The 25526-nt window shown below is 33.6% G+C and overlaps 1 protein-coding gene across 3 annotated transcripts in view; it reads right to left on the reverse strand.

Moving 5' to 3' along the window:
- Positions 1 to 25526, reverse strand: part of LRRK2 (leucine rich repeat kinase 2) — a 140135-nt gene that overhangs the window by 70455 nt on the left and 44154 nt on the right. For all 3 annotated transcript variants that reach the window (XM_072765568.1, XM_026000120.2, XM_026000121.2), the window contains 9 exons: positions 21987 to 22115; positions 21742 to 21912; positions 16872 to 17130; positions 13113 to 13301; positions 5924 to 6042; positions 5454 to 5523; positions 4741 to 4958; positions 1693 to 1943; positions 1267 to 1415 (listed from right to left, as the gene is read on the reverse strand). In XM_072765568.1, coding sequence (XP_072621669.1) covers positions 1267 to 1415; positions 1693 to 1943; positions 4741 to 4958; positions 5454 to 5523; positions 5924 to 6042; positions 13113 to 13301; positions 16872 to 17130; positions 21742 to 21912; positions 21987 to 22115 — 1555 coding nt within the window. The remainder of the gene's footprint in view (positions 1 to 1266; positions 1416 to 1692; positions 1944 to 4740; positions 4959 to 5453; positions 5524 to 5923; positions 6043 to 13112; positions 13302 to 16871; positions 17131 to 21741; positions 21913 to 21986; positions 22116 to 25526) is intronic.

Consider the following 25526-nt stretch of genomic DNA (forward strand, 5'->3'; position numbering starts at 1 on the left):
TTTTTTTAATACTGTCACTTTAGAATAGTTACATGGATGGCAAAGTGCATGCAGCCTCCTTTATTTTCTTAAGGAAGATAAAATATAGGGAGTTCCCATTTATTCCCATAAACTTGTCCCTTAATATGAGAATGTTCAGGTAGACTACAAATAAACTTAATTCTCTGTTATCTCACATGCTAAGAGAACTTTGAATATTCCCCAACTTTTAATAAAAGTGATGATCACATTAAGTACTATTGTAATATTCTGCAGAGAGCAGGTGCTCAATGAATACACATTAACCCTACTAATTTGAAAACTGTTGACTGGTTAATTTTATTTCTAAAAGAAATAATAATAGTAAGTATACTTATAATCCAAACAATTGAGCAAACTTCAGTAGGAAACTCAGTATTCCTGCTTCAGGAATTGCATGCAGTCATATGAATTTTTAGTTTCACAGAGTAAAATGAACCATAGTATAAAGACTATTTGGAGTCCAAGGAACTGTCATTTTAACCTATGAGCACTCTACTATAATGTTTTAATTTGTAATTTTTTTCAGTACTCAAAATTTTAATTTTTTAGTATTAAAATTAAACTTTTTAAAATTAAACTATTTTTTAGAGTAGCTTTAGGTATACAGAAAAATTGAGCAGAAAGTACAGAAGTCCCCATAAACCCCTTTTTTCCTTACCATCATTCCTTCTCTCCACACATTTTTATCCTTATTATCAATAACTTGCATAGCGTGATGTATTTGCTATAATTGATGAGCCAATATTAATACATTATTATTAAATAAAATCCATCATTTACAACAGAGTTCATGCTGTGTTGTACATTCTCTGGGTTTTGACAAATGTATAATGACAGGTATCCACATTACAGTATCATGCAGAATAGTTTCACTGTCCTAAAAATCCCACTCACCCTCCCATCCCTCTCTCCCTCCCTCTAAACTCCTGATAATCACTGATTGTTTTACTGTCCCCACAGTTTTGTCTTTTCCAAAATGGCATATAGTTGGAATCATCTAGTATGTGGCCTCTTCAGATTGGCTTCTTTCACTTAGCAATATGCATTTAAGTTTCCTTCGATGTCTTCATGGCTTGGTAATACATTTTTTTTTAATCACTGACCTGTTAACTTTATATCTGAAACTCCTCCATTAAATTTAAATTGAAATTCCATCTTTAAATCTTCACCTAACATCTCCACATATGACTAATCCTATAATACTCAAAAAGATTATTTAGGAGGAGACTCATACAGAACACTTACCAAGATAATTAATTCTGGCACTGAAACTCTCCACTTTAGGACATGCCTCAAAGAAGTCCTCTGCTAGGGATGTAATGTGGTTTTTACTAAGGTTTAAAATCTTCAGTTCCTTCAGGCTTAAGGGGGAACATATTCCTGGTATCTTATTTCTAGTCATAAGAAACAAAATGAGGATTAATTTCATAAATTCATATGCTTTGAAGAAAAACACCAGAACAATTTGCCTTCGAAGAGCATCAAAGCAGATTTATTAATTTTAAAATTAGTTGGGAAAATTGATAGAAGTTATAATTTTAATTCCCTCATCCTTTTATCATATTACGGTTTAAAACTCACTACTATAAAAATTATGTCAGCATATTTTGTCAATCTTATGAAACTTCAATAAGAGGCAACCCTTTTGTATTTAATGAACACCTTTCTTACCCTTCTAAAATGAGCTGTTCCAATTTCTCTACCACTTCGCCAAGGTTCTCAGGAAAAGAAGACAGCTGATTATATGACAAGTTAAACTGTTTCAAGGTTGGGCACTTCACTGTAGGATCCAGAACTACTGAGGGGCTGATGTCGTTTCGAGAGACATCAAGGTTGACAATACAATTCATTTTCAACAGGTAAGAGGGAAATGATGCAAATTTATTACTGTGCAAGTCCAAATGTGTCAAACACTTCAGCGTCTGGAAAGACAATATTTTAAAATTCTCTAACCATCTGAAAACCTTAAAATTAACTAATATTTCTGCCTTCCGTACCTCTGGTAACTAGAACCATTAAGAATTTTCTAAAAAATTGAAACACAATCCACAAGAGAACTTCAGTATAATGACTGGTCTAACCATCCCTGCTATTAAATGGGTAAAAACCAGGAAAATATAACAGGCAAACTGTCAAAAGCAATTCACAAAAACATGGTTAAGAGTTTAATTCAGTTATTTTGTAAATTATTCCTGAAATGAAAACAGAATAAGCCTCAAAAATATTTGAATTCATAAATAAATGGGAATACATTTTTAAAATACTACCTTTTAGAAACTGTTATACATTTTGATATAAGATTTAGCCATAAAAATAGTCATTGTATATATGTTTCATTTTAGAACCTCTTCCTTTTTCACGAAACTTTTAGTTTCAAATCTCTATTTTCCATTTTTAAGCAATTTCTAATTTTACCATGGTAATAGGAAACTTTCCATTTATTTGTCAATTTCTTAAATCTTTGGTATGGATTATTGTCAAAGGTTAAAATACCAAAAACAATCTCTTCTCTATGCTCTTCTATATATATCAATGTATTTATCCTCCCAGAAATTCTAAAGAATTTGACATGATTATAAAGCTTATTAGTGAAACTACGCCCCAAAAATTGTTTCGAAATATCTGCCATTGCAAGGGCACATGATGTGATGAGCACTGGTGTTGTATGCAGCTGATGAGTTATTGAAAACTACATCTGAAACTAATGATGTACTACACGTTGGCTAATTGTATTTAAATTTCTAAAAATCTGCCTTTGTTTCTGATCTACTAGATTATCCAGAAGGAAATATTTTTAAATTATTTATTCCCAAATTTTAATGGAGAAATTTTCTAGTAGAGACAGCTACAAGTAGTAATTTTAAAAGTGCTATCTAGTCATGCCAATTTAAAATTTCCTTAAGAGAAGGTCTGGTCTTTGAACACCCTAATGCATTTTACCTTGTCATGCTTTTTTTAAGTTATCTTTGTTTTAGCTAGGCTAAATTCTAGTTTTCTTTTACTGACTCTTTAACAAATATTTATTGAAGGTCTACCATGTATCAGTTGTAAATTCCATCATAAATTAATTCAATAATCATCTATTGAGTCTCTACTGTACTTTAGACCTTACTTGCCACTAAGAATAGTCATGAACAAGCCTGAAACAGCTCCTCTTCTCAGGAAGTTAGTAATTTAGTGAAGAGAATATATCTTAGATCAAAATTTATAAATGAATGAGCATTGGGAGAAAAACACTGATGTCATGGAAATATAAATCAGATTAGCAGCCAACCTGGTCTGGAGGCAAGAAAAGAAGGAAAGAAAAGGGTATAGAAATGACATTTAAATTGAGATCCTGGGGTGCCTGGGTAGCTCAGTCAGTTAAGCATCTGCCTTCAGCTCAGGTCATGATCTGCTGATCTCAGGGATTGAGCCCCATATCCAGCTCCCTGCTCAGCGGGGAGGCTTCTTCTCCCTCTGTCCTGTCACTACTCATGCTTTCCCTCTCTCTCAAATAAATAAAATATTTTACAAAATAAAAAAATAAACTGAGACCCTCGTGATTTAGAGGATTTAGTCAGGCAAAGAGGAAGAGAAGAGAGAGAACACATTTTAGACACTGGAGTTACAAGATCACCTTTCTCTCTCTCTCCAAATACATAAACTTTAAGAGACAAAATTAAATATACTTAAAAACAGACAATACTGCTTTAAAGTCTCAAAATTATTGTAAATTTTATAGGTGAGAAAAAGGAAAAATGCATTTGCAATAAAACTAGTTTTTTGTTTAAAAAACTGGTTTTTATAAGGCATGGTCATCAAACTTTACAGCTCAAAGAATTTGGTTTAATAATTTAGATATTTGTATTAAAATTATTTTGTCAGTAAATCTTCTTTGACTTCTGATCCATACTACATAAAAATGATGAACAAAGTCAATATTCAGAGGACAACTCTATCAGCAGATAATTTTATAATTTTTTGAAAATAGGAACTTTGGAGACACCTGAGTGGCTCAGCAGTTGAGTATCTGCCTTCGGCCCAGGGCATGATCCCAGTCTGGGGATCAAGTCCCACATCAGGTTCCCTCCAAAAAGCCTGCTTCTCCCTCTGTCTATGTCTCTTCCTCTCTCTCCCTCTCTCTCTCTCTCTCTCTCTCTCTTTCTCTCTGTGCCTCTCATGAATAAATAAATAAAATCTTTAAAAAAGAAAATAGGAACTTTGAGCAAAAAAAGAAATCAACATTTAAGTTGCATATAATTTTAAAACTCAGTAAGTGCCTTCTGGATAGTTTACTTGAGCCTCTTTATTTTCCCGATGAAGAAATGAAGGCTTAAAGTAGCCGGAGAAAAACATATTGTTAAACAGTTGGTGGATGAGCCAGAGCTAGTGCCACCAAACCAGGTCTATTTCTAGTCTACCTCTTTAAACAGGGTAAGTTGTCTTACTAGAATCAAATAACTGAAGGCACGATTAACATACAGCCTTGATACATCCTACCATGTATTAGGACATGAACCTAGATTCCTTTTTACCAGATGTCCATCCTCAAAGATGTTCCTGAACACCACGCAAACTAAGATAACCACTATGAAAACCACAAGAAAGGGAAAATTAGTATCCAATGATGCAGACAGAAATAGATCCTTCTTTTTAAAGATTTAATCATTCAAGTTAGATAAAAATGCAAAACACTCTTCAAATATCCTGAGAGCTAAAAGTATAAATTAAGTTTACTTCACACAGTTGTTGTGGAAAGCTTGTAAGTGCATTCTGGTGAAGCTCCAGCTTTTCAAGATGCTCCAAATGACCACTTATACAGCATTTCTGGCTTAGGGCATCAATATCTCTTAGTTCATTTGCTGAAAGGTCCAATGATGTAATATATTCTCTCTCAGAAGGCAAGGAAGAAATGCTGTCTGAATGTCTCATATGGGATTGAAATTTTGATGACCCTTTTGTCAAAAACAAACAATGGAAATATAAGCAAGTAATCTAAGTTCACTTGGTAAATATTTATTGATCATCTACTACTGTCAGGTTCCCTTCAAAGCACTGAGATCAGTAGAAAACCAAATTACAGAGCTTATAGTCCAGTGGCAGAGATGGACAATAAATAAGAAATATTTAATCAAGTGGTATAAGTAGTATAAAAAAATAATAGATCTGGAGAAGGGGATGAAGAGTGGCATTGATGACAGTTATTATTTACATTTTAGAAAAGTAGTAGAAAGAATAAAAAGAGTCAGTCCATAGTATCATAAAAGGTAAAATTTTAAATCTATAACTGTATTTCATTTTTCTATAGTATGTGATATCATTAGGCACATACAACTTGAAGATTATGTAAGATAAAATTAACACTTAGAAAATCTGAACAGAGGAAATTTAATAAACTACTGTATTCTGCTCAAAATACCTATTTATTTATAATTACTTCAAATACTCACAGAGTGAGTCATCTGAAGACAATATTTTTCTTTTTCGCCTCAGGAAATCTTCATGATCGAAAATGGGTCCCTATTTAAAAAATAGACAAGTATAATAAAATCACTATCATTTTTTGGAGCAAAGATAATATTTTCTATTCCTTAAGAACCACTGTAAGAGTTCTAGTGAAAGTACTCAGGGCACCAAGCCACACTATAAGATAGAGACCTAGCCTGGGCTCCATACATGAAACTCTGAAAAGAAAAAAAAAAGACAAAAATCATTTTGAAGCATATTTAGCACAAACACGGTCCATATGGGTTCAAAAAATGTATATTTAGAATGGTTTATAATATATACACATATTCTATATATAAAATTTTCATATACTAGGCAATTTCTGCAGCAGTAGCTCCTAGCTTTGGCACGATTTCAGTTTTCAAGAGACTATCAGTAACAAAACACAGAACATAATCACAATTTAACTTACCAATGAATTGGAATGCCTTTGCAAATTTGGTGAGCAACGCTGCAAGGCACGATCATGGTAAAATTCTCCTACACTAATTGAATTGGATTTTCTTTTCACAAGAAATGAACCTTCACTTCCTATTTTTAAACAATAAAATAAAGGCAAGTAAGAAATGTTGACTCAGTCATAAGATGTCAGTATCATAGGACAATCATAAAAGGTTAAACATATATTCATTGATGGAAATTGCTCAATTCCCACTGTAACATTTTTAAAATAGAAATAATAAACTATGTTGGCTTTTCATTTTCAAAATTCAGCTACATTTTTCTTCATAACTATTTATTGAATGGCTGACCTGAACTAGACACTGAATAAATGCTGAATAAAGATAAGCAGGAAAAGCAATCCATGCCTCATTACAAGCTCATAGTACAGTAGGAAAAAGCCAAGTAAAAAGAGTTATGTGTTATAATAAATACATGTGTGTACAGGAAGCAAAGAAAGTTTATACACAAATCTGGGGTGCCTGGGTGGCTCAGTCAGTTAAGCATCTGCCTTTAGCTCAGGTCATGATCCCAAGGGTCCTGGGATCGAACCCCACATCTGGCTTCCTGCTCAGCAGTGAGTCTGCTTCTTCCTCTCTTTCTGCCCCTCCCCCCATTCATGTCTGTGCATGCATGCATGTTCTCTCTCTCTCTCAAATAAATAAAATCTTTTTAAAAAGTTTATACACAAATCTGATCAATGTCATCCTTTTCTGTTTCTTTGAATTGCTCTTAAAAAATGTTTAAATCTTATTTAAATATTGGAATCACACTAAATTATTTCACATTCAGCAATTTTGAGAATATCTCTATTTAAATTTCATATTATGGGCAGCCCAGCGGTTTAGCGCCACCTTCAGCCCAGGGTGTGATCCTGGAGACCCGGGATCGAGTCCCATGTCAGGCTCCCTGCATGGAGACTGTTTCTCCCTCTGCCCGCATCTCTGACTCTCTCTCTCTCTCTCTCTGTGTCTCTCATGAATAAATAAATAAAAATCTTTTTAATTAATTAATTGGATGATTAATTTCATATTATGTGGTTCCATTTATGGAATGACATTAAAATGAAACAATGAGTTTAGTTGGCAATATTCTGTTGAGAGAAAAGAGAAAGGAACTATTTTTAAAATTATGGATTTTCAAGGAAATACGGATCAATAAATAAATTATATTATTAAGGATAAAAAATTTGGAGACATTATTACAAAATTATGAGATTATAAATTCTACCGCTCCCTATCTTATAAGCATAAAGAATGCATTTTAAGCGTCAAAACAAATTATAAAATCTACCTATCCAAACATCAACTTTATAATATTCTATATAATTCTTAAAATTGATACAAACACTTCCCATTTGGTTACTATTAAAATTTATCCTATAATTTTAATTATTTTATGCTTAAGCATCTTTTTTTTTTTTTAATTTTTTTTTTTTAATTTTTATTTATTTATGATAGTCACAGAGAGAGAGAGGCAGAGACACAGGCAGAGGGAGAAGCAGGCTCCATGCACCGGGAGCCCGATGTGGGATTCGATCCAGGGTCTCCAGGATCGCGCCCTGGGCCAAAGGCAGGCGCCAAACCGCTGCGCCACCCAGGGATCCCTATGCTTAAGCATCTTAAAATATATTTCAGTTTAATTACATTTTTATATCTTATAACTATTACATTTTCATAATTATTCTACTTTATGTTTATGAAAGTTCTATTAGTATATTATTTAGAGAAGCAACAAAGGCATTTTATAATTTTTTTATGTCAGCATTTCTAATGTTTTTCTTTATTTAAAAATACTTAAAGGTGTGCCTGGGTGGTACAGTTAGTTGAGTGTCTGACTTTTGGTTTTGGCTCAGGTCCTGATCTCAGAGTCCGGAGATTGAGCCCCATGTCAAGCTCTGCACTAAGTATGGAGCCTGCTTAAGATTCTCTCTCTCTCTCCCTCTCTCTCTCTCTTTCTCTCTCTCTCAAATAAATAAATAAATTGGTAAAAAAAAAATCAAAGAGAATTCTTTTTTCAGACACAATGGAATAACAAACACCAAACTGAACCTCTCCCCACAAACAACTAGAAATTTGGATGAAATCTTTTAAACAACTGGTTTTAAACACTGGGCAACAAACAGTTTAGGATGGTGAAATCACTGAAAGAAGAGAAACAAATTATTTACACTTTGTGATCACTCTGGCTTCTGGCTTGAAGACAATTTAAGGGCCATAGGCACAGGCAGGAGGAATTTAAACAAATATTGAGGGCTTTCCTCAAACAAAAAGATGGAGATCAACATTCGCGAAGACTTATTTAGCTGGGAGTTCTGGGGCAGACTCATGAAAAAAGAGCTCCAGTAATTTGCATAGGGGTTTCCAACAGATTTGCACTGTGAGAAATGTAAAAAGAAGTTCTTCAAAAGGAAAGAAATGATACTACAATGATCAATATAAAGGAGTTAAGTCACCAAAAAAATTACCATCCTTAATGTTTGTCCATCTAGTAACAGAGCTCCACAATACACAAAGCATAAAAGGATAGAAGTGAAAGGAGAACAAATCCATGACTAGAATTTCAACATTTCTCTGTCAAAAATAATATGTAAAGAGAAAAATTAGTGAAGATATAAAAGACCTAAAAAATTGTAACAATCTGACATAATTGACCCAACAACAGCTGAATATATATTCTTTTAAGTTACACATAGAACATTCACCAAAATGGATCATACAGCAATCCACAAAGCAAGTCTCAATAAATTTAAAGACTAGAAATCATTAGAGTAGGTTCTCTGAGCACAAGAAACCTATATTTGAAATCCACAAGAAAAAGTTATTTGGAAAAATATCCAAATAATTGAAAACAAACAACACTTCCAAGTCATGAGTCAAAAAAAAATCACAAAGGATATCAGAAAATTTTCAAAACTGAATGTAAATAGAACATATAAAAACTGTGGGATAAAGCTAAGGTGGTGACCAACACTTTATTGGTCTTGAATGTTTATATTATAAAATAAAAAAGGGTCTAAAAATCAGTGCTCTAAGCTTCTACATTAAGAATCTATAAAAAGAAGAGCCAAATAAAATCAAAATAAGTAAAAAAGGAAATAAAGATTAAAGCAAAAATCAATAAAAAAGAAAATGGACAAATGACAGTGAAAAATCAATGAAACCAAAACCTGATTCTTTGAAAAGATCAATAAACTTAATAAACTTGAGCTAAAGAAGAAACAAAAGGAAAAACACAAATTACCAATGTCAAGAATTAAAGTATTTTTAGGTCAAGCAGAAATTGTGTTCCATTGATGGGAGGCTGTATGACTGTAAAAATGTACTGCAACAGTCTTTATCTGGGAGCCCCTGTTTTATTCAAATATGTATCTCTGAAGTTGTGCAAAGTGTCAGAGTATATTATCTGTGGGCTGTACTTCCTAGGCAGGTCTTAAATCTTGTATTTTTGGGAAAATTTCATTTAATTTTTTGGAGCTCATCGTGAAAGGATCAAGAAATCCAGTATAGCCTTTCTCTAATATCCATTTAAAATCTGTTCATTTCCTGTTAGTGGAACCATTAACTTGTCACCAAGCAGGCCTCTATTTAAGACAAAATATATGGGCAGCCTGGGTGGCTCAGTGGTTTAGCGCCACCTTTAGCCCAGGGCCTGATCCTGGAGACCTGGGATTGGAGTCCCACATCGGGCTCCTTGCATGGAGCTTGCTTCTCCCTCTGCCTGTGTCTCTGCCTCTTTCTCTGCATCTCTCATGAATAAATAAATAAAATCTTTAAGACAAAATATACTACTACTTGAGCTATATGTGCTTAATCCTGGTAAAAGATAAAGCTTCTCATGCTAGTTTTTATTCACCAGCTATAAAAGAGACCTTTATCGACAGCAGGCAAAGAATTTCAGGATTCATATTACAGATAGACAGTAAAGTCACGTAATGTGAAAAGCAGTGTTTGAATATGAAAGAGCTCTCAAGTTGTTTGTGAAGCTAACCTAATTTAAAAATGTATAAATGTTCTTTTAAAAAGGAATTAAAGATCAGGTATCTCTGCAGATCTTATAAAGGTTGACAGGATAGTAAGAGAATTATTATGAATAACATTGAACAAATTTGGCAACTTATGTGAAAAGGAAAAATTCCTTTAAAGTTGCAAATTACAAAAACTGATGCAAGAAGTAATAGAAAATCAAAACAACCATGGAGCTATTAAAATTATTAAATCTATGACTAAAAATAGCCCCCCAAGTAAATTTCCAAACCTACATGGCTTTACTGGTAAAGTCTATCAAATACTTAGAATAATAATAGCTCTCTTACACAGATGTTTTCAGAAAGTAGTGGAGTTGGGAACAGTTCCCAACTCATTTAAAGAGACAAGCATTATTCTCAGAATTACAAGGAAACATGAACCTACAGACAATATCCCCATAGATGCAAAATGCTTAACAAAATTTAACAAAATCAAATCCAAAACATATAAAAGGAATAATACACCATAACCAAGAGAGATTTACCTCACAAATGTAAGTTTGGTTTAACATTAGAAAGTCCATCAATGAAAAAAAAAAGTCCATCAATGTAATTAACATATTAACATAATAAAAGGGGAAAATATGCCCATTTCAACAGATGCAGAAAAGCTTTTTCCAATACCCATTAGTAATAAAAAGGCTCAGCAAACAATTACTAGAAAGGAATTTTCTCAATTCGATGAAAGGTATCTATGAAAATAAACTATAGGTAATATCACTTAATGATGAGAGACTGAGTGCTTTCCCTCTAAGTTTGGAAAACAGGGAACAATTCTTACTCTTACCACTTCTATTCAACATAGTACTAGAAGTTCTAGCCAGTGCAATAAGATAAGGAAAAAAAAAAAAAGACATGCAGATTAGAAAGAAAGAAGTAAATCTGTCTTTACCAGCAATTGGCCTTATTGTGAACAATAAGGAAACTCTACATAATCAACAAGAAGCTACTAGACCATAAGTTTAGCAAGTCCACAAAATTCAACATTAATATACAAAGAAATCAAGTGTATTTCTCTATACCCTCAGTCAACTACTGGAAATTGGAATTCAATACAATATTATTTACAATAGTAGCAAAAAACATACAATACAAAAAAATTGGTGAGAGAACTTTGAATGATAAATAAATGGAAATATATACTACATCTATATGTCAGTAGATTCATACTATTAAGATATCAATTCCCCTAGATTTATTTATAGATTTCATCTACAGACATTATTTATATGTTCATTCTACACTATATAATATTAATAATATATAATTAATATAGTAATTCCAATTAAATATATGTATTTAATTCTAATAAAAACCCCAGCATTAAATTAATTTGTTGACTCAAATGTATATGGAAATGCCAAAAAATTGAAAAAAAAAAAAAGAATGGTGAGAGCAATTTTGGAAACAAACACAACACCAGGGGACTTACACTATCTGATATCAAGACCTACTATTAAGCTAAAGTCATCAAGGCAGTATGGCATCAGCATCAAGAGGAAAATATAAATTAATTGCACAGAATAAAGAATGCAGAAATAGAAATATATGTATATGGTCAATTAAATTGGACCAACATGACATTAGCTTAATGAACAAATATAGTATTTTTCAACAAATGATATTAAAAAGAAACTGGATATCCATATGGAAAAAAATTAACATCAATCCTTCACTGACACTATACATAAAAATTACTTAAAATGGATTATGGACCTAAATGTAAAAGCTAAGGTGTTGACACTTCTCCAAGGAAACATGGGAAAAATACTCACAAATCTCGGATAGAAAAATATTTCTTAAATGGAATAGAAAAAATACAAACCATAAAGAAAAAAACTCAAAAAACTGCACTTTATCTACATTCAAAATCTTTGCTCTTTAAAAATTAACATTAATAAAATAAAAAGACAAACTATGATGGGGAGAAAATATTTGTAATTCATATATCCATCAGAGGACTTCTACCTAAACTATATAAAACACTTATTATACAATGATAAAACAACAATTAATAATTAGCAAAAGATTTGAACACTTTACAAAGAAAATATGTGAATGTCCAATAAAAACATGAAAATATTCTCAATATCTGTAGTCATCAGGGAATGAAAATTAAGCCCAAATAAGCTAGGACTATGCCTTCCCTAGAACAGCTAAAATTAAAAACAACATCAAGATTATAGTATGACAAGGATGTACAGCAACTACTTTGCAAAACAGACGTAAAAGAGAACATACTATATCATCCTATTCATATAAAACTTAAAAGTATACTAGTTTAATTTATAGTGGCAGAAAGTGGATCAGTGGTTACCAACAACCAAGAATTGGGGGAATTTGTGAATAGACATAAAGGAGGTTTTTTAGATAATAGAAATGTATAATTTAATAGTGATGACTATATGGATATATACATTTTTCAAAACTCATGAAAATACATACTTAAAATGGGTACATTTTATTTTATATTAATTATATCTATACAAATTTGATTTTAAAAAATACTTGGGCCAGTTTTCAATCATACTATATTAATAAAAAAGCACCTCACCCCATTTTTACCAAACTGTATTGTGTTAAATATGTCAGTCCTAATTACTGTCATTTTACATATTTCCATGTCAATTTTTAAAAATTATTTCAAGAGTTATTTAAATCTTAATATTATTTTAATCATTCTAAAGGTAAAAATATTTTTTGTTAAGCATTTCCTATATGAGAAGCACTCTCCTAGACACTTTACATACATTTTTTCTAATTCTTATAAATAATCCTGGAAGGTTGGCAACACTAACTTTAGTAAGGGTGAGGGGCTTACACAAGCCGAAAAAGGATCTTGTCAATGATGAAACATGGAATCCAATTCTAGTGAGTCAGTGTTTTCACTACATTAGTTACCATTCACTGACTATGGTCAGTATCATAACACTTAGGAAATGCAGAGATATATTTTCTTAACAGTCATCGCCTTAACTGGAGTTAGTGAGCATTAACTATTTCCTATAATAAATACATTTTTCCTCAAATTTTGCAAATGCATTAAATTAGGGTTTTATCTTAGTTTCTATTGGTCAGTGCCAGAGTGTAAATGTTTTAAAACATAAAGCGAATATTTCTTTATAATAAATACCTTCACTATCCAGGTCATCACTTTGACCAAACACACTGTCCACGTAAGAGTCTGGAATGAAGGTCCATTCATCCAATTTATCAAGTACTTCTTCAGGAAAATTTCCATTGCTGCCTGAGGCTGCCCCTCCTTCCACAGTACTTTTCATCTGATACCTGAGCACCATTCTTGCTAGGGTGGATCCTATATCTACAATAAAAAGATATACCAGCAACTTAGAAATCAAGAAACATAAACATAGATCATACTAAAGTCCCTTATGTATCCTCATACTTCTAGAGAATTTTTTAGGCTTATTTCTCTTTTAAAAAATCGATTTATTTATTTCAGAGAGAGCATGAGGAGGGAGGGACAAACAGAAAGAATCTCAAGCAGACTTCCCACTGAGCACGGAGCCTGACACAGAGCTTGATCCCACGACCCTGAGATTATAACCTGAGCTGAAATCGAGTCAGATGCTTAATTATGCCACCAAGTGCCCCTATCTTATTTCTAAAGTCACTTGATAATCATGATATTTCATAAGAAGCAGGCAGTGAGTTTAATATTTTTAGAAATCATAAAAATTTACTCAAAACTTTGGAATGGGTGACAAAACTGAATATTTATGAAATTAACTTGACCCAATAAAGAACCTGGGCTTTGAAACCAGACACATCTTTGCTCAAATAACTATGCAAGTTACAAAGACCCCCTGAGTGCCAGTATCTTCACTTGGGAAGTGAAGACAACAATGTAGGGTTATGAATAAAGATTAAAGGAAATGATGAATATAAAATATGTAGCACAATGCTTAGAGTATAGAATATGCTCAATAAATGATATTCTTGTTCATAACCTATTTGCTAAGTGATTCATTCGACTGGGAAATTTGGTGAAATTTGAAAGTTAATATCCTTCTATTCTATTATATTTTACCTTATCTTCTATTATGAAGAAATAAGTTCACAGAGTCCTCATTATGCTACATATAGCCTGGAAAATTTCTTCAAAAACATGTTGTATGTGACTCAGTCAAGTAGTACCTAAAATTTTTTTAAAGCTATGAATCCAAAATGTTCTTTACTCAGAGGAACTGCCAATATAATTATGACCATGCTCTCCAATCAATCAAATGACATTACTATATTTTTTTAATACAGTAGATTTAGCAAAGGTAAAAAATGTCATGCAGAACAAAGAGAATCCAGTGAATGGTAAATCTCCCTTCATCCTTCTGCAGGGAGCCTACAATCTCTTTCTATCAGAACTTTGAGATTCAAGGGCACCTGGGTGGCTCAGTTGGTTAAGCATCTGCCTTCAGCTTAGGTCATGATCCCAGGGTGGTGGGATCAAGCCCCACATCAGGCTCCCTGCTGCTCATCGGGGAGCCTGCTTCTCCATCTCCCTCTGCCTGCTGCTCCCTCTGCTTGTGCGTGTTCTCTCTCTCTCTCTCTCTCTAATAAATAAATAATTTTTTTTAAAAAAGAACTCAGAGATTCAAGTAAGCAGGCTGTTGGCAGGAGACTGCTTGAAGTAATGGAATGTGGGATCTAATCATAATTCATTGGTTTCTAAAGTCCACAGAGGCAACCAGGGCATGAATTTCTGCAGTTTTATTTCTGACATAGTCATTTCATACTCAAACATTTATAACTACCATATCTCAACTGTGCTTTCACCAACATCAGTATACTAAAAACGCTGTTCTTTGCTTTATTTATTTTCTTTACTTAATAATGCACTGTACATCTGAACATTTGGATTTGCTCAATGTTTTCTTCCCTCAATGATTACAAAGCATTCTACAGCATGAATGCACCATGATTGATTCAAATAGTTCCTTTTGAAGAATAATTAGGATTTTTCCCACAATTTCTTGTTATTACAAAGAATATTTTTTTTTTTTAAACTTTTTTTTTTTTTTTATTTATGATAGTCACACACACACAGAGAGAGAGGCAGAGACACAGGCAGAGGGAGAAGCAGGCTCCATGTGCCGGGAGCCCGACGTGGGATTCGATCCCGGGTCTCCAGGATCGCGCCCTGGGCCAAAGGCAGGCGCCAAACCGCTGCGCCACCCAGGGTTCCCTACAAAGAATATTTTAATGTACATCCTTGTACATGACTTTTGTGTACAGTAAGAATGCCTGTATCATAGATTTCTATCAATAGATAACTAGGCAAAAAAGTATGGATGTGTATTTAAAATATTAATGGATATTGCCAGATTGTCCTCAAAAGAGGATAATTTAAGTTCATATGAATAATGTGTGAAATGCCTGTTTCCACATACACTCATCAACATAATTTATTATCAAATTTTTATTGTTGCCAATCTTATAAATATTTAATTAGCATCTACTATGTGCAAAGTACTAGCATAAATGCTATAGTTACAATGGACAAAACTGACATTGACTTTGTGATGCATATAATCTATCAAAAGGTAGATTATAAAAAGAAAAAAGGCAGTTATATAATGTGTAAGTGCTGGTACAGGTAAGAAATAAGATGCTACAGAGCATGTAGGAAGATCTTCCACCCAGACTTCACATGAGCAGGAATGTTTTCTTATAAAAAGTTAGATGGTGTTGAAGCAAAAAGAATGAAGAGACAGACAAGTAAGAATCTATGACATTTAAGAAACTCAGGGAAATTCTGATGGAATCTTTTAGAGCCCACCAGAATGTTGGAGACCTGGAATTTGTAGAGGCACCAATAGGCATGGATAGATACTTTCCTCCAGCAGCATTCAGCTACCCTGGTGAAGAAGAGGAAAAAAGCATCCTGCTGGAATGAACAGGAATAGGATTTTGCCAAGTAAATGCACCAGAAAAATGACAGTAAAGCAAACATGTTATTAATAAGACAGTCCTAAAGGTGAAGAGTCATGGAGTATGATCACTGTGGAAAAGGAAGTGGGCATGAGGATAAGTTATCAAAGGGAAAGCAGGGATCTCAAGTTTTAAAAACACATAGTATGAGTGATTGACATCTGAAATGACAGAAATATAAATGGAGGATGATGCTAACTTGTCATCAATATACTTAAGATATACTAATTTGAGGGCAGCCCAGGTGGCTCAGCGGTTTAGCGCCACCTTCAGCCCAGGGCCTGATCCTGGAGACCCAGGATCTAGTCCCATGTCAGGCTCCCTGCATGGAGCCTGCTTCTCCCTCTGCCTGTGTCTCTGCCTCTCTCTCTCTGTCTCATGAATAAATAAAATATTTTTTTAAAAAAATATATACTAATTTGAAAATATAAAGAAAATACATCCTTAATTGAAATACTAAAAAAACTGAAAACTAAATATGTTAACATGAAAATGCAAAGTATATGTGTGTATGTTTCTGTGTATACATTTTAATGCATGTGTATATGTAAGCATATAAAAAATCTAGTAAGAAAATCTACATTGATTTTCTACCGATAAGGGATAAAACACTTACTGTTAATTTCTTCCTTATGGTTTTTGTGTGTTTTCCTATTCTTAAAATGAGCGTGGATTACTTTTATAATATAAAATAAAATAGTTTTTCTTTAAAAAGCAACTGGTCAGAATGATTCCACTGTAAAATATTTATTTTCTAGGTCACAAATAATTAAATATAATATTGCTTTCAAGCATTTCATGACAAAAAAAATTGATATCCAAACCTTCTCAATATTTTTGGCTTAAGTTGCACAAAACTGAAATAAACCCAATGAAAAGACAAGTGACTTAAAAAATACTGGTAAAAACAAGACTTGGACAAAATATTCCTGCTAATACTCACTTGTTTCTTTTCTTAAATTAGATGTCTTATCCGGAAATAAAGGACCAAGCCACGAAGGTTCGATTTTTCCTATACAAAATCCTCCAAGGCAAATGCTATTATTGGCCAGATCCAGGGCAAGTCTCCTTAAGAGTAAGCTGATGATTTGGCTGTCACCTTTTCCAATGCTTATTGTCAAGGCTTTCCGAACATCTTGTTCACGGGAACCACCATTCAATAACAGTTCCACCAATTTGGGACTGCTCGCTTTCTCACATACCTATTAAACAAAAAGGGAAGATAAATGTATTAAAGGCCTGTATTTCTTCCTTTTGGTAGACTAGTAAATTGAATTTCATGTGATTTTTCTCTATACCCTTAAATTTAGATAGAAATAAAATAAGGCAAAACTCATCCTTGCAATATATTACGAAAATAAAATAAGATTAGTGCCAAAAGTATCAGCCTAATTAGCCAAATAATCTACCATGTGAGAATTAGTTACCATGAGAAAGGCAACATGATATGGATAAAAAGCTCATAACACATGAAGTCAGAAGACCTAAGTCTCCACTGATGATACACACTGCTTATACTTTCTGGGCTTCTGTTTGCTCCTTGGAGAACATCTGGGAAACTAGTACCATACACAGTAAAGACTACTGCCCTGCCTTCATTCATGATATAGAATAACCAAATGAGAATATAAACATTACAAAACTTGTTAATGCCACATGCAAAGGACAGTCATCTCTCTTTTCTGGTTTTCAGGACAAGAATTTGAATTTCCACAAAGAAATTTCTTGTCTCTCAGTTTTCTACCTTCCTCTGAATACTTTTTCAGAGCATGTGCTCAAGATAAGTTAGTATGCTAGGTGCTACAAAAACTACAGGAGCAGAGTAAGCAGAGGGAAGACTTAGCAACCTGTAGCATACTAGGCTATGCAGGAACAGCTTCTGAAAAGTGAAGTAATATGGTGCTCTATCAACTAGAAGGTCAAAGTAACAGATAATAGAAATAGTATATGTCAAGTACTGTAAAGACTGTATACACTTGATTTCTAATCCTTATTAAAAAATTTATCCCATAAAACCTATTATCCCCATTTTAGAGATGAATATTTAGAAAAGATATATGATTTGTCCAAACCCTTAGAGACTTGGATTTGAAGTCAAATCTGCTCACTCCAAAAACCCTGTGCTCCTTTCACTACCCAAAATTAAGGATTAACAAAAGAAAAAAAAAAGAGAAAAGAAAAAAAGAAAAGAAAAAGAGAAGACCCTAAGATCCAAGGTACCAGATCAGGGGGAGGAGATTAGGGGAAATTCCTGAGTTCTCTAGAGTTAAAGTATGTTCAAAGGAGTTGAGGGGACCATTTTGTGGTTTGATGGTACCAGCTTAATGCCTGCCAGCCTCCAGGTTACCCACCTTTAACCCATTCTCCTCAGAACCATTACGGTACCTTTCTCCTTTAGATATAATCAAGTCACTGTCCTGTTCAAAAATCTTCTAAACCCCTCTGCTCCAAGTTATTCCCTCAAACACAACATGCAATTTTTTAAGCTTCAGAACTTTCTAGTTCATATACTGTTTCTATTGCCCTAAATATATAACTCTGCTCTTCATCTAGCAAAAAAATGTTCATTCTTGAAGAAACAGGTTTATAATCTCTTGCACAGTAAGTCCATGCTACCAAGCTCCCAACCCACACACATTCTTCCTCCTCCAGGCTCCCATCACCTTTGTTTATCATAGCACTCAGCACACTAAACCAAACATGTCTATCTGTTTTAAAACTAGAATGAAAGGCTCGGATGCTATTGTAATTCCATTTGTACCTCTGTAGCCTAGTATATTACCTAGGAAATATATTTAATTAATTAGCAAATTACTAAAATCCTCTTTAAAAGCCCACAGGAAATTTAAAAGGAAAGATGGGAGGGGGAAAATGAGAGAGGGAGGGACAGAGGGAGGGTCAGAGGAGCCAAAAGACTCAACCACAAATGCCTTCTCTGTAGCCCAGCAAATTTTTATGTCTAAGTTGGCACTTACTACCTACCTTACATTAAGATAATTTATGTTTTATCCTCTCTCTTCCCCCAATACACACTTAGAAAGAAACCATCCTGAAATAGGAAACCCTTTATATATTCTTTACTACTTATTTAACACTGTGCTCTCCACCTAGAAGTTGCTCAAACATTTTTATAGAGTATTTTCCTTGAGGGCTCAAAAGATCCAAGCTTACTTTTGGTATATGGTGCCATAAGGAGACAGATATGTAAGAAATCGCATCAGACAAAAGAAAAAATTATGAAAGTAATTTCAACTTCATGAAAAGAAAAAAACACTGCTCAGAAATAAGTTGTACATTCAAATAATGGCAATAATTCAAAATACAAAGATTATCAAAAGTATAATTTGCTATCTTTTGCAATCCTTTCTCTCATCTTCAAATTTATAAATAACGCAGCATACAATCAAAATCAAATATTTCATACTAGCCTTTGAGAATGAATGAACAACTCCCCCTCTTCTCCTTACTACCACCACCATACCATGAATCTATGGTGTAGACAAGAGATTAAAGCAGGCATTTGGGAGGCAGATTTTCTATTACCTACCAGGAGAGTGTCCTTAGGCAAGTTGCATAATCTTTCTGTGCCTCAATTCCTTGCCTGTAAAATGGGAATAATACTAGAACCCATTCCTAAGGTTGTTGTAAGGATTAAATTGAATAAAGGACTCAGAGTAGTGCCCAGGTGGTAATGAACACCACAGTAATGTTTGTTATCAGTTTTATTCAGACTTCATCATAGTTGCTCTTCCCGCCATGATTTGATGATTTTCATCTTTGGATCTCATTTTACGCATTTTCATGCCCAGTATCAATCTTCCATACTCTTCTATAGGAATAATTAAATTCTCCTCAGAAAACCTAACAGAGTTAGCTCTACCTTTGCTCCAAACAGACCTTAATTATACAGCACTGGTCACAAATAGTGTTGACTACCTTATTTTATACTAGTATAAAACAACACATGTTCAATCTATCCACAAAATTTAATCAATATTTATTATTCCTTAGATGCAAATAATGTTCTGGCAACTAAGATAAATTCTTTAAACTTAATATACCCATGGATGTAAAGATCTGATTTTGTTTAAAAAGATATAAATAAGTGCACTAAGTCCAAAAGACTGTGGAAAGGAGAATAAAACAAAAAGCTTGTATAAAAAGATTTGCATAAATTGAGAGAAGAGTAGGAAGCATTTCCACTGGGAATGTAAAATTATTGCCGTCAAGTGCTGTTAGGTATGTTATTTCCTTAACAAAAAATCTGAAGGGGAAGTTTCTTTTCAGTTCTTTGGCATTAGCAAGTAACATTAAGCAATGATCTGTAGATCAAATGAAAGAGACAAAGAAATGGGTAGGAAATATCAGAAAGGGAGACAGAACATGAAGACTCCTAACTCTGAGAAACGAACTAGGGGTGGTGGAAGGGGAGGAGGGCGGGGGGTGGGGGTAAATGGGTGATGGGCACTGAGGGGGGCACTTGACGGGATGAGCACTGGGTGTTATTCTGTATGTTGGCAAATTGAACACCAATAAAAAATAAATTTATTATTAGAAAAAAAAATGAAAGAGACACAATAAAAATGTATTACATTATTGAGGGAAATAATTTACTTACCTTTAATAATAGAGAAGCAACTATTTTTAAGGGATTTCTTAAATGAAATTTGAGTAAGTTTAAGTAATTTGATTATTTATTTTATCTTAATGCACAAATTAATTTTGCATGAAAATAAGTTACGGGTTCAGTTTCTTTTTATACAGCATGCTAATTAGCACTAACCTAGTTTACAGTTGACAAATTGAATTGAATCCATAGGCAAGTGGGAAATTGAATAAAGTAAGGCTTTCAAGTAAATTATTGGAAAATATACTACTTTGTTATTTACTTAATAATGTATATTAAGTCATTACATGACTGCTTTGTTAGAAATATTATTAAATTTCTAGAAAATATATGTGGTGCTACCTGAACGCTATTATAAACTCTCAAATTTATAGAGTGGCAAACTTGAAATAATATACAATACACCAACAAATCCTGACTGAATTCACACTGTCTGTAAAGCAATGAGTTAGCTATTCTAAATGATACAGAGATGAATGTTGTATATTTCTACTTTCACATAACTCAGAAAATATAAAAGAAGTGTACATAAATTGTCACGGGCTTACAGAAGTAAATTTTTATTTTGTATGAGGGTCACAAGTGCAGGGAGGGCTTTATCAGGGAAAAAGAATTTGGGTTAGATTGTGAAGGAAAGGAGAACACTTCAATTGATGTGTTTGCGCAGTGCACAAGGGAAGGGAGGAAAGGCAAGCAGGACTGCAGTGCTACACAACTAAGAGGTTGACCACTGGCAGAGGCTGTCAGTGTGAACGGCATCCCCAAAGGCGTGCAGTACACTGCCTACATGGCCACACACAGGAGCTCTGAGGAGAGAATTTTCTAGCAGAGAAACTGAAAGGAGAGAGAAAATGGTTGAAAGATGATCAAAATAAAACCATATGTTGTGTGGAGTGTGCCTGGAGAATAATTTTCAGAGAGATGCATAGTTGGAGACGGATTTGAAAAGTTCTTTATCAACATAACAAGGTAGGTAAAAAGGTAAAATGAAGGATGAGACTGAATATACCTAGAGGACCCTATTACCTCTGAAATTCTATGAATCTAAACTCCAACTACGAATCACAAGCAATGGTGCTATTAACTGGTAGATTCTGTAGTAAAGAATAACAGGATGTAAGTAAGAGCTATACATTGGTAGAGTCAAATACAGAGAAAACACAAAAGTCAGGCCTTGAATATTTACCTGACAAATTAAAGATGTTGCTTCCTTTGTTCGATTGGCGTCCGCTCCCAACAGAAGCAAGCATTCAACCATGATACTGTTATTCTGATCGCATGCTCTCTCCAGCATCACACTTTTTAACTCATCATCCATAGCTAATTTCGCAAAGCACTTGCAACAAAGGTTTAGAAACTAAAAAGAACGGAAATGAGGATTAGAGTTAGCTAAATACATAACAGTTAGCATATAGGTAAAAAATACTGTACCTGTTGATCCTTTGATTCAAGGATACTGGAAGACATCTGATGGAATATCACAGAATCAAAGGAATGATGCACCAGCAGCTTTCCAAAAGACATTGACAATTCTAGTATTGTCAAGATTGTCTGAAATCCCTGAAAGTGTGACCAAAATAATAATATCAGCAATTCTAGGCCAAAAGAATAAATAACATAAAACAGAGATACTATATATGACACTTAACTAAGTAGATATATTTATTGGGTTTGTACTTAAAAGCTGTAAGCCTTGAAATAATCCTATAAACACACTTTGCTCTCTCATTACTAAGAAGTATAGCAGGCAAAGAGAGAATAAAATGCCAAGCAACAAACCATTGTCTAGCAAAGCAGAAAAAATACCTAATGCATTAAGAGTTGGCTTTTAAAGATTCTTGTCTGAAGCCATACTTAAAGGATGAAAGCCAAATACTAATTAATATTAGAATAGCTGAATCAGCAGGGCTACAAACCCAAACCAACCAATAAACTGTATCTCTTATTACAAGATTGCAGATTAATTTCTCTAAATAGCCTAGTATTTCCCCTTTCTTCTGTGCTTTGTGTGTGTGCGTGCACATGTGCGCGCTTTCTTCTGAAATTTCAACCCCAAAGAGACAAATGTGAGCTCCCAGATTTCATTCATCTTGAGTACATTCGAGAAAAGCTCTAAAGGCACTCTGAGGTTTACATCATAGTAACAAATTTTTTATAAAGAACTAATCAGTCCTACCATTACATTTTAGGATCACTTCAAGCATACTCCTAAGAAAAGTCTGGGCTCTCCACTCATGAGATATTCTAAAGAAAGAATGAACTTTTGAGTGTACTATTACTTAGCTTGGGTAAACTCAAAAGGATCAATTGAACTTTTAAAATTATTATCTTGGGCGGCCCAGGTGGCTCAGTGGTTTAGCGCCACCTTCAGCCCAGGGTGTGATCCTGGAGACCCGGGATGGAGTCCCACATGGGGCTCCCTGCAAGGAGCCTGCTACTCCCTCTGCCTGGGTCTCTGCCTCTCTTTCTGTGTGTCTCTCAATAAACAAATAAAATCTTTAAAAAATAAAATAAAATAATCTTATAGAATAATATATTAATGAAATTGTCTAAATAATACAATTATTATTTTGATCTTTTAAGATGCTGAATTTCTACAGATATTTACTAGCATTTGGTAAGAGAAATAGTCTTAACTTATGCAGGTCTGATAAACATGTGGTCCACCTATCACTAGATTAGAGGTTCCTCCAAATTCAAATGAATGCACCAGCAAAGCAAGTAACACAAATGTAAAAAAAGGTACATAATTCAAAATAAAATCTTATAAATGCTGAAATGGTTAAATAAAATACATAAATAGGCCAAATTTAGCCCATTGGTCAATCATTCACAACTTCTACTAATAGAGATCCTAAAATTTATACCTGCATGAATTAATACCGAGTAAACTGAGAGCTCTGTACCTGTACAAATTTATTTCCTCTCTCTAGGATTACTTTTAATTCTGGCTTGGCTTTAATCATCCTAGGCTGAGACACATTATGAAAAGGAAATTTATAAAACACATTGTTGTTTTTAATCTAAGTATCTGTGTGTTCAGCACTTTATAATTAAAAACCTTAGATACACTATCCCTTTACTAATAATGTCTATATGAAAGATAAAGCCTAGACATTTTTATTCCTGGTCAGTTCTGCCATCAATGAAAATATTTGTTGAGTGTGATTTATACAAGCTGCAAACTCCATTACTAAAACAAACACAACCAAAGCAGAAACTCTTAAAGAGACTACTTGTTTTGTTAATGTTTAAAAAAAAAAAAAACTGTCAGCAAAGTGGATATGGAAGGAATCTATCTCAACATAATAAAAACCATATATGGCAAACACACAGCTAACATCATACTCAATGGTGAAAAGCTGAAAGATTTTCCTCTAAGATCAGAAACAGGAAAGGATGTCCACTTTCACCACTTTTAAAAGTCCTACTCACAGCAATTGGGCAAGAAAAGAAATGAAAGGCATCCAAGTTGGAAAGGAAGAGGTTAAACTGTCACTATTTGCAGATGATTGATATTATATATAGAAAAGCCTAAAGACACCACCAAGAAAACTATTTAAACTAATAAATGAATTCAGTTAAAATTGCAGGATACAGAATTAACATACAGAAATTGGTTGTATGTCTGCACACTAATAATAGGCTATCAGGAAGAGCAATTAAGAAATCAATCCCATTTGTAATTGTATCCAAAAAGAATAAAATACCTAAATATAAATTTACCAAAGAGGTGAAAGACCTATACACTAAAAACTATAAAACATTGATGAAAGAAATTAAAGACAACACAAATGGAAAGATACACCATGCCCATGAATTCAAACAATCAATATTGTCATATTCATACTACCCTAAGCAATCTACAGCTTTAATGCAATCCCTATCAAAATACCAATGACGTTTTTCACAGACCTAAAACAAATAATTCTAAAATTGGTATAGAACCACAGAAGACCCTGAATAGCCAAAGCAGTCTCGAGAAGGAAAAATTAAGTTGGAGGTATCATGCTCCCTGATTTTAAACTATACTACAAAACTACAGTAATCAAAACAGTATGGTACTGGCATGAAAACAGACCCATAAGTCAATGATATGGAGCTGAGATCCCAGAAATAAACCCTTGCCTATATGATCAATTAAACCAAGAATATAAAATGGGGGGAAAAACAGTCTCTTCAGTAAACGGCATTGGGAAAACTGGACCAGCTACATGCAAAAACAATGAAACTGGACCACTATCTTATACCTTATAGAAAAATTAATTCAAAATAGACTAACAACTTGAATGCAAGCACTAAAACCATAAAACTCCTAAAAGAAAACATAGGCATTAGAGTCCTTGACATTAGTCTCAGCAATATTTCTTTTGGACTATACTCCTCAGGGAAAGGCAACAAAAGTTAAAATAAGCAAATGAGACTTAAACCAAAAAGATTTTGCACAGCTAAGGAAGTCACCAACAAAATGAAAATATAATCTAATGAATGGGATAAGATAACTGTGAACCATATACCCAGTAAGGGGATAATGTCCAAAATATATAAAGAATTTATACAACGTAATATCAAAAAAATAACCCAATTAAAAATTTAGCAGAGGACTTGAATAGAAAATTTTCCAAAGAAGACATACAGATGGTCAACAGACACCTAAAAAGATGCTCAACATCACTAATGAATCAGGGAAAAGGCAAATCAAAACCATAATAAAATATCACTTGATGGGATGAGCACTGGGTGTTATTCTGAAAGTTGGCAAATTGAACACCAATAAAAAATAAATTTATAAAAAAAAGATATCACCTGATGCCTGTCAGAATGGCTGTTATCAAAAAGACAAAAAATAACAAGTGCTGTCAGTAACAAATGTGGAGAAAAGGGACCCCTCAAACGCTGTTGATGGGAATGGAAGTTAGGGCAGCCACTTTGGAGGTTCCTCAAAAAATTAAAGATAAAGACACCATATGA

Source organism: Vulpes vulpes, chromosome 8 (assembly GCF_048418805.1).
Source record: "Vulpes vulpes isolate BD-2025 chromosome 8, VulVul3, whole genome shotgun sequence".
In the NCBI taxonomy this organism is placed as follows: domain Eukaryota; kingdom Metazoa; phylum Chordata; class Mammalia; order Carnivora; family Canidae; genus Vulpes; species Vulpes vulpes.